Below are 10,159 nucleotides of genomic sequence, written 5' to 3'. Positions count from 1 at the left end.
TCATGTGCCCTCAAATCCCATCATATGGATGTCATCGCCACCCAATCACATTGGCGCATATTAACAAATATCTTTTAACTATTAATTGACATAGGACTCGTGAGACCTAATTTGAAGCATTTGAGACAACCTTATGAGAGATAAAACTGTTGAGACTACTCCCTTATCCTTTTCACTAAGGCCAACCTCCCCCCCCACAGCGAGCTTGTTTCACTCCCTCTCCCTCAGTATCTAGTAATTGTTCTATAAACTAGGTGGGAGATGATTTAACTTCACTAATGAGTGTCGGTGGTTTATCCGAATTACAAGAACAAAATTTTCTAATAACCTTACTAGCGTAGGGAGAGTAAGGGTCGATCAACAGGGAGCAAGGGTTTTTCCTAATGAATTTGTGCTTTAGTTACCTATGAAGACTAGTAACAAATAAAATATAAACAAAGAAATTTAAAATATAATTAAAAAATATTTATAAAAACATTAGTAGACAGAAAATAAAATTTTGGGATTTTTAAGGAATATTTTTAAGCCAAAATAAAATAGGAAATGAAACAGGCTTGCGCTTTGGACTTAGTCAAAATTTGGCTAAGTCAAGATGCTAAACGGGGCAAGCGGCTTGGCGGAGGAGAGAGAAAAATGGCCTGCAGTAACTTTACTATAGACTGAGTTCTAGAATTAATTTTAGAGCGTGGTTGGATGCGTTGGAACCATTTGGATGTTGTCTAGCTTCCCCAAAGACTAACCAAAAGACAAAAGATGAACAGGTAAGAGTGAAAAAGGAGAAATAATAAGGTAACCTCTTTGTCACACCCTCCAAGGCCCAAGGGACTTCTTCTCCTTTCCATCAGCTTCTTCAGCCCTGGATGCTTCCTGCTTAGCCTGGCACTCACCAAGGTGAATGGATTTATGACTCAATTACACTTAGGCCACCAAACATTACTTTGGATTGAATCACAAGATGAATATTACAATAGGGTGAAGGGGTTTATATAGGGAGAGAGAGCAAATGAGAGCCATTGGATTTTTAATACATTGGATGGCCAGATCTTGTTTTTTGGGTCATGATCCACGTCCATTGTGGTCCTCCAATCAGCATGGAGACCTTTGAATTTACCCCAGGGACATTCAAGACTTCTTTCCTTAATTAGCATTAAAGGTGCTATCTTTAAGTCTCCGCCCTTGGATGATTTATGGATTGAAGGGCTGGAACTTTTTCCCTGGCTTGGATCCACATCCAAGGGTGTCATCCAATCAACACCCAAGCACCTTAAATGCTCATAAATAGTCATGACTGGACGTTCCCCTTGCCCTCCTTTCTTTGGCCCAAGATGCCTCTCATATTGGGCTTAATGGAGCTTCCTTGTGGGCCTTTAGATTAAAGCCAGCTGTCTTGAATTTGGGCCTCCTTTCTTGGCCCAGGGTCGTGGCGGGGCCTGCTCCTTTGGGCCAAATAGCGTCTACTTCATTTAATTATAACCTTTAGTCATGAAAGTTTCACTTAATTCATGCATCTACCACATAAACTAAGAAGAGAGTGAGATTCATTCCACTTAGCTCATTGAATTAAGTAGGGTTAGTCCCACAAATGACAATAATTAACTCAAAATTAGAACAAGGTGATTTTATTCATGATTTTTCACAACTTAACATAAATGATGATATTATATGCATATAAAGATAAAGAAGTAGATAAATTAGCTACAAAGGCACATATATATTACTACCATTTTGGATTTATCAAATACGCCCCAACTTAGATCATTACTAGTCCCTTAGCAATGCCCATAGATTTTCTTTGGACTTCCCCTTTGACCTTTACACCAAGAAGGTATCTGCATGAAGCGTTAGGTTTATCAAACACATATCTAGATGAGCATTTCCCTTCGACAATCTAGGTCAAAGCCTTCGCAGGAATACATGAACTTTTTTCCTCATGATCTGAGCAGAGCTGGTGGTCATGATAGGGCAGCTTACTTTTCACTAGGTTCAACAACATAAGTTCACGTAAGGCCACGTAAGTTGGCCAAAAAATCACTTTGTCATTTTGATGGCGCGACGCAGCCTGAGACCCCAGGATCGTCTTCAGAGATGTCAATCTCGTCATCAATATCACTGCCGGTTCGTGTCCAGCCCACACGGCAAGCCAAAGCGACCACGCGCACGCCCGGATTCAAATATCCCGGGTAACGAGATCATTATCTTCGTTTCCTTCGTTGCTTTCGTTCGGACTTTCACTCCTGTTTTCTTTCCTTTCCGTCATCTTTATCTCTCATTATCTGCCTCTTTTACCTCACCTTGCTCATTGTAGTGAGGGGAAATCCAACCTATAAGGTTTCCCCTCCACCGCCACTAAAGGGGTAGGACAATCCCCTCTCTCCCCCCCTCTCTTCTTCCTTTCTTTTTCTTCCCCTTTTCTCTTCCTTTTCCTTCTTTTTCTTTTCCTCTTTTGACTATCTTTTTTAACGGAAGTTTATTCTGAAAAGAGGAGGGTCGCCGCTCACGATCGAGGAAGGAGAAGAAGATGAAAGAAGAGAGGAGGAAGAAGAAGGGAGAGAAGAAGGGAGAAGTAGTAGAGAGGGAGGAGACGAGGGATTAATGCCAGAGGGGTGAGACGAATGCGCACCGCTCCGTACCTTCGCCGAACCTCCTGGTCGCTGTCGTCAGGTACAAGAGGCACTTCTGACTCTGGCTGCTGCTAGTACGTCAGTCGCCATTAGCTCGCCAGAAAACTCGCACCGGCCCGGCGTCCAGCTGCCTCGCTGCTTCAGAGCCCGACCCAGCCATGTCGGATCCTCGCCCGGACGCCGCTGGTGCAACAAACTCTGCACCGCCTCCGGCCGCCGTCTCGCGAGCGACACCGTCGCCCGTGCTTCGTGTCTCCGCACCTCCCCTTGGCGCCTCCCATGTTGAGCCGGAGCCCCTCCGGCCACTGTCGATGCAACAAACGTCACTGCACCTCGCCGACGCCCGCGCTGGCACAGTGCCATCGCGCCCGTGGAGGCCTTTCCTCACCTCACCTCGCGCCTGCGAGCCACCGGGTGTTCGATCGACGCTTCGGTCGCTGTCTGCCGTCGACGTCATCGCGTCTCTATGCCCCACACCCACCAGTCTGCGCGTGGTATTCCACACTCATCGCGCTCGTCTCACCACCCAGCCGGTCCGCGTGCCCGTGCTTGCCACAAGACCGCCGGCACCCTAGCAGCCATCGCCGCCGTGTTCGTCAGCCTGGTCACCATTCGTGTTGGTGCCCGACTGCGTCGCCATCGCCGCTCGCTCGATCGCATCACCGGCTACTCACCGAGCTCCTGCTCAACCGCGCACCAGCTACCCCGTCTCCCACATTGCCACGCTAGGACGAACGCACGAAGTTAGGGTCGACGGTCAGCAGATACTGACGAGGTATGCCTACTCTGCCACCGTCTCTTATTTCCTTCAATGCACTTTATTGCCTTCACCGCGCTCAGGTTATACGTAGGTGAACGGGACAGGACGAGTGAAAACACGCAAAATCTAGAGTGTCTTACCTGTTTGGTATGAGTCGGGCTTGCCCGTCCCGTGTGAGCAACACCAAGCGGGGAATACCCCGTTCGGCGCCGTAGCATCCTCGACCCCCTCAGACGAGGCTCAGGAAGTCTAACCACCCACCAGCAGGCGACTCCGTCGGTTTCCTGGGAGTCGGAATTCATTGTTTATTGGTGCTTGCACGTACCATAAGTAGACGCACTTCGCATTTCATCGTAGTTCCCTACCGTTAGGGTTCACTATCGGACGACATCCTCCGTCGTAGTCCGATACCGTCACTTTCTCCAGCACCGCGCCATCACTCTCGGTGACGACCGGAAGACGTCCGGCATCAGATTTTGCCTTTAAGTCCTTTTAAAAACACGCATTTGCCGCTTGACGCCACGCAAAAATAATTGTGCGCATGCCCTTATGCATTCTCTCTTCTCCAAATTTTTCCTGAAATCACAAAAATACAATGACAATTTTCAATTAAATCCCTGCAAACTTTTCATAATTGTATCTATGCCCCAACCAAAACGACCGAGAGCCATTTTAGGGGTATAATTGCAACAAATATTTACAAAAAGCCCCTGGAAGTTTAAAAATCATTTTCCCCTTATAAATATATCATTTTCCTCTTTAAAAATTCATTTCTTCCTCAAATAAATCCCAGAAAAATCCAATAAAATCCTAAAAAATCCTAGCAAATTCCAGAAAATTCTAGAAACTTTATTAATTCATCCCCACACTAATTATACTCAAAATAAAAATTTAAACTGCCACTTTCATTTAAAGATAATTATTTCAAGCTTAAATAAATCCCAGAAAATTAATAAAATTAACAGAAAATGTGGGAAAAATCAGAAATCACTTGGAAACATTAATTACATGTAAATATATGATAACAAACCCATTTTAAACTCTTTAAATGCATAAAATTACCCTAATTGCTTGAAATTAAGAATGAATTTAGGGTGTTATTAATTATATCATAAATCATTTATGTTCTCTAGTAGAGACAAATACATAGAAGGTGCGTGTTTGGCTATATAACGCTGATAACATTTATGATTCCATAGAAGAATGACCACATCTGGAGGTACTATCCTGCCCCAAGTCACCTCTGGGTTGGAGACCCAAAGTCATCCATGATCAAAAAGATCAGTCATCATAGACTACTTCATACTTATAGGTGATGGATACTATGCATGACTATTATGTCATCAGAAGAACCCTAAAATTGAGAAGAAAGCAATAAAGCGGCAACCTGACATGAGCACTAATGTAGTTTGCAGTCATTTCAAAGGTTGTCATCTTTCACGTTATGATGAGTAAAAGGGCATCATCGACAAGAAGCAGCTACCAATAACTCAGGCTATAGGTGACCAACCACTTGGAGGGGCGCTCCAACGATGACATTTAAAGGGGCATAGCCTTGAAGAGACAAAAGACATCATTGTGTGTTTCATTTGTTTAAGAGTTTCCTCTTTGAATGCATGACTATTATGATGAGTAAAAGGGCATTCATAATGTCGCATTCAAGGAGGTGTGGCGCTACGCAAAAGGATTCTGATCCTTAATTCTGATCATCCGTCATCTGTCACGTCATTTGTCCCCAGACTATCCATCACCGTGGAGGACTCCCAAGGCATCTTCCCTCACATAATTGTCTCATGTTATGACTTGCATCTTGTGACATATGGCAGGGGATGAATCCTAGCCAGTGGCAACATTTTTTGGCTGTTGCAAATTCTGTTTGACCCAGTCTTTAAATACTTTTGATTTGGGCCCTAAATGATAGTTTTAATGGTTTGGGCCACCTCATTTGGTCCAGACTCTGATCTGGGTTTCTCCTTTTCTAGGTCATTTCTCGGCTTCTTCATTGATTTCAATCGAGTCAATTCACATTAAAGCTACATAATTGCTGTATATCAAATAAACTCCAAGGAAATGTAAGAATTATCTACTTGGATCAACGGAGTCAAGTGGGGTTGGTCTAATTAATCAATAAATGCAAAAAATAGGACTTAGTAAATAATTCATTATTATCATTTTTTAACCACAACTGATGACTAATGAGTGTTCATATCTAATGAAACCAAGCATAATAGCACACTTTTATGAGTACTAATTTGATGTTATCCGCTATCCACAGTACGAGAGAGATTTGGAGAGAGATAAACCATACTGAAAAATTACCTCTCTTTTGCAGAAGGATGATGGTTCGTCATCATCACAGTCCATAAATTTCAACATCATTATTGTCACCGTCATCGCCATCATCATCAATGTCTAGCTTGAAGAAATAACCATATGGGCCTTTCCACCCCCAAAATGTAGAAGAATAGTAAAATATAATTTGTTTTCAAACTTTTTGCCTCTCAAAAATCTCCAACATCAAGAAGAGCAAAAAAACTTTATAATATGCAATAGTCGTAGTAAAATATAGTTACAGGGCTCCTGCGAAACCTGGCGGAGGTCGTCGAGAAGCTCCTCGCGGCGATCGCCGAAGTCCGATCAGTCCATCGATGGGATACGTCCAGGAGGCCAGAGAGAACCACGTGAAGAAGAAAGTAGAAGAAGGTTAGGCCAATCCATCTCTACGTTCTTCGATTGCTTCGCATCTGATCTCTCTCTCTCTCTCTCTCTCTTTCTATCTTTGCCCTCAACTAAGAATCTCGATCCGGTGTGGTCTGTAGGATTTATAATCTCGCTTCCGTAATTTGACATCGTTTGTTAACTTTGTCTGTTGTGCGTTTTATTTTAATTATTTGCATGTCACTGTTTGAATCTCGCAGTATTCCCGTTTTTTCGTCGATTATCTGTATATTTAGATTGAAATGCAGTGCGGGATGACAAGTATGAGATCGATTGAAACTCTCGAACATTGCGCCTAATTTTTAACAAGTTCTGACTAGGTTATACAAGATTCCGAGAATTACTGAAATTCGCAAGCGAGAGAAGGCGTTCGTATACGAATATTTTTCAGATTTTTTGTCTTTCCATTTATTTTGTTTGGCATTTTTTTGTTAAATTTCGGTAGCACAGAATCGTATCATATCTTGTTCATTGACATCCTTTTGAATCACTCCCGATAAATGATTTATTTTGATCTGAGGAATTTCCTTCGGAACTAATCTACTTTCGAAATGTAGCGCCAGTGTCAATTGGGCTTGATTTTTTCTCTTGGAAATCTTTATTATTTGTCTGTGAGGCGTAGAAACTTAAGATCTGATTCTTTTAAATTTATGAGGCATGACCCTCCTAAGTTGTTTATATCAGCTTTACGGAGCAAAATGAAGCAAAAAGCCCTCGAAGAATGCAGTGATCTTGCCCAGAAGTACGCAGTTTGCGCCACAGGAAGAACAATATCTGTGGTATGGCAATGCAGGAAACAGGCCAAGGAACTCAACACTTGTCTTCACCAATTGTAAGTTTCGTTATTATTAAGCTGATCTTATAGTATGACTGTAGACTTTGGGTTCGGCACAGCACTTGAGATTTTCTAATTCAGTGGCTATCTTCAAATAGTTTTGAGCCTTGATAGAAATTAATCTGACCATTAATGGGATCTTGTTGACGATTCTTGTTTGATGACGACGCGTTTTCTTCGTTTTTTTCTTCCAGCACTAATGATTCCGTCCTGGAAGAAATGAAGAAGATCTACATGATGGAACAGGAGAGCAAGGGCAAAAATTAGATCAGGGAAAACGAGAAAACTTCATTATTTGTGTAAGGCCAACTTTTTGTGATTAATCAAAATATCAGGACAAATTAATGCCAAAATTGGGATTCTATTCTGGCGGGCTGATTGAATGATCTGAAATGAAGAGAGCCATGTACGAAATGTTAGTACATCAGTGATCATTGCAATGCTAAAATCAACTTTAATTATGATACCCAGTCAGTTTTTTTTTACCACCGAAAATGTCAATGTATCAAGGATCACGCATGGAATGTTTCTTGTTGGACTATACATCATATGCTGCATGGATCGATGAAACTGCGTCCGGGGGCCTTCACCAAGCCCCTGTCATCCATCATAGTTCTCACACTGACTGCATCACTCCACTTCTCCGATGCAGCATACAAATTAGAGAGAGAGACATAATAACCCACATTCCAAGGCTCACAGTTGAATAAATACTCTGCAAGCAACCTCCCCATCTGCACATCATCATGATCTTTGCATGCGCTCAAAAGAGCTCCCCATACCCCCGGTTCAGCCGTGCACGGCAAGCTTGCAATAAACTTACATGCTTCATCTATCTCTCCTGCTCTTCCCAACATATCCACCATGCACACATGATGCTCTGCCATCGCCTCAATGCCATGTTTACCCATGTCCTTAAAATGCTCCCATCCTTGGTCAACTAATCCGCAGTGGCTGCATGCGGATAAAATGCAGATATATGTGATCTTATTCGGGGAAATTCTCTTGCCCTTCATCTCAGAGAACAACCTTATAGCCTCCCAACCATGACCATGTAAACCATAACCCATGATCATAGAATTAAAGCATGCCACCGATCTCGCGTCGCCCGAGCTCTCAAACAGTCTAACGCCAGCCTCGAGCCACCCACACTTGCAGTACATGTCGATGATGGCAGCGGAAACATATGAATTCATGGTCATCCCATGGCGAAGAGCATACCCATGGACGCCCCTCCCAAGCTTGGTGCAACCCAAGTGCGCACACGAGCACAGCAATCCAACGGCCGTGATCTCATCGGGATCCAGATCAACATCCCCCATCCTTCGGTACGTCTCCAATGCCTTCCTGCTCTCTCTTCTCTGAACATAACTGGATATCATGCAATTCCATGAGCACAAGTTCTTTCCTCTGGTCTCCCTGAACACTGACTCAGAGCTCGCCACGTCGCCGCAACGGCTATACATTGTCAGCAGCGAGTTGTTAAGGCGGACGTGGCTGGCCACCGGGAGCTTCATGCAAAAACCATGCAGGGTTCCCCCCAGAGAAAGTTGACTGAGCTGTCCACAAGCAGAGAAGACGCTGACCATGGTTATATGATCAGGCTTCAAGCAAGACCACGCCAGCATCAAAGAGAAGAGCTTGAGAGCGTCCAAGTAAAGCCCATGCTGAGCGCATCCCACGATCATCGAATTCCAGGAGACGACGTCCGGCGGCGACGGCGCCGACGCGGCCGCCAACCCATGGAAGAGGGCAGAGGAAGAAGCCAAGTCGCCGCAGTTTATGTACATTTGAATAAGCGCGTTGACCGACTGAAGTTGGTCAACGAGCCCAGATTTCAACGTCCAGCCATGAACGGATCTCCCAAGGAAACAATCCTCCGGCGAAGAGAAAGAAGGAGTAATGGCAAGGCATGTCCCGATACTGCATCGAAGCCCGGTCTGAAGAAGCACCTTGAACAGCTCCCTCGCCCGCTTCCGCTGCCAGCGAGAACACCCAGAGATTAACGTGTTCCAGGAGACGATGTCCCTGCGCCGCATTACGACGAACAGGTTCTGTGCAGAAGTTAAGCGCCCGGCGCTGGCGTAGAAGTGAAGAAGACTGTTCTCGACGCTTTGATTCTGTTCTTCGAAGGCTCTCCGAAGAGAGAATCCATGGACTGCCATGCCGTGGCTGAAGATGCAGAGCTCGGAGCAGATCTGCGCGGCGGCGATGGCGGTCACCGCGTCGGCGAGGGCCGGCGGCGTAGCTCGGAGAAGCTCAATTCCTTGGAGAAATCTACCGTTAAAGAGCAGCCCCGCGAGCATGGAGTTGTAAGAGACGGCGTTTCTCTCGGATTGGGCGTGGAAGACGCCCTCCGCGGATTCCAGGTCGCCGGACTTGGAGTAGAAGGAGATCAGGGAATTGGCGACGGACGGCTGAGACTGGAGGCCCAGGCGGATCGAACGGCCGTGGATCGATTCTCCGAGCCGGGAGGGGGAAGAAGCGCAAGCGGAGAGCAGGCTGGAGAGTGTGATCTGATCAGGAGGAGAAGGGGACGCGGCCATGGCGTTGAATCCGGCGACCGCCTCGGCCAGTTCTCCGTGGCGGACATAGCCGGAGATGAGGGAGTTCCAGGAGGCGGCGTCTTGGATCGCCGCCGATCGGAACGCCGCCGCGGCGGCGGCGATGGCGCCGGACTTGGCGTAGAGGTTGATCAGCGCGTTGGAGACGTCGGCCTGAGAGTCGAAGCTCCGCTTGACGATGGCGGCGTGGAGGGCGGCCCCGGTGACCAGATCGCGGATCTTGGCGAGCGCGGACAAGGCGCCGGCGAGAGAAGAGCTTTCGAGAACAAGTCTCGGTCTCTTCTGCATCCGCCGGGCGAGGATCTCTTCTGTTTCTTCTCGGCGACGAAGACGACCGCCAACGGTAAGAGCAAGGCTCGTGGACGGACGATGAACGGAACGGGACGAAATTATTCCCGTTAACCGTCTCGGTCATCGATGACGTTTAGACAGTTCCGGATCGTCCGGGACGTGGATGATCGACGGGACGGGACGAAGATTGTCCTGTCTGACGTCCGGAATCAGTGCAGGGACGCGGATGGGCAGGTTTTTTTGAATGAGACCTCCAGATTGGATGATTTTCGTCCGAGTGGATGAAAACCGTCCCGTCCAGAGATCTCGAGACTAATTTCCGTTTGCAATTTTTGTCCAACCTTGCAGATGGGACAGTTTTTCCGTCCTG

General features: G+C 45.9%; 2 protein-coding genes across 2 annotated transcripts; one reads left to right on the top strand and one right to left on the bottom strand.

Moving 5' to 3' along the window:
- The first annotated feature begins 5,923 nt into the window (after positions 1 to 5,923).
- LOC144701862 (Cytochrome c oxidase biogenesis protein Cmc1-like protein) lies at positions 5,924 to 7,287 on the top strand. Its single transcript, XM_078573650.1, has 3 exons — positions 5,924 to 6,084; positions 6,784 to 6,931; positions 7,129 to 7,287. The coding sequence occupies exons 1-3, from the start codon at positions 6,030 to 6,032 to the stop codon at positions 7,199 to 7,201; spliced, it is 276 nt and encodes a 91-aa protein (XP_078429776.1). The 5' UTR covers positions 5,924 to 6,029; the 3' UTR covers positions 7,202 to 7,287.
- Positions 7,288 to 7,374: 87 nt separating this feature from the next.
- Positions 7,375 to 9,803, bottom strand: LOC144701860 (Tetratricopeptide repeat (TPR)-like superfamily protein). Its single transcript, XM_078573648.1, has one exon. The coding sequence runs from the start codon at positions 9,784 to 9,786 to the stop codon at positions 7,480 to 7,482; it is 2,307 nt and encodes a 768-aa protein (XP_078429774.1). The 5' UTR covers positions 9,787 to 9,803; the 3' UTR covers positions 7,375 to 7,479.
- Positions 9,804 to 10,159: the final 356 nt, after the last annotated feature.

The sequence above is a fragment of the Wolffia australiana genome, chromosome 4, assembly GCF_029677425.1.
Source record: "Wolffia australiana isolate 7733 chromosome 4, ASM2967742v1".
NCBI lineage: Eukaryota > Viridiplantae > Streptophyta > Magnoliopsida > Alismatales > Araceae > Wolffia > Wolffia australiana.
This window is presented reverse-complemented; position numbering and strand designations above follow the sequence as displayed.

Coding starts and splice junctions, on each gene's coding strand:
- LOC144701862 (XM_078573650.1), top strand. CDS start 6,030: ATGGGATACGTCCAGGAGGCCAGAGAGAACCACGTGAAGAAGAAAGTA. Junction 6,085..6,783: donor GAAGAAGAAAGTAGAAGAAG/GTTAGGCCAATC, acceptor TGTTTATATCAG/CTTTACGGAGCAAAATGAAG. Junction 6,932..7,128: donor AACACTTGTCTTCACCAATT/GTAAGTTTCGTT, acceptor TTTTTCTTCCAG/CACTAATGATTCCGTCCTGG.
- LOC144701860 (XM_078573648.1), bottom strand. CDS start 9,786: ATGCAGAAGAGACCGAGACTTGTTCTCGAAAGCTCTTCTCTCGCCGGC.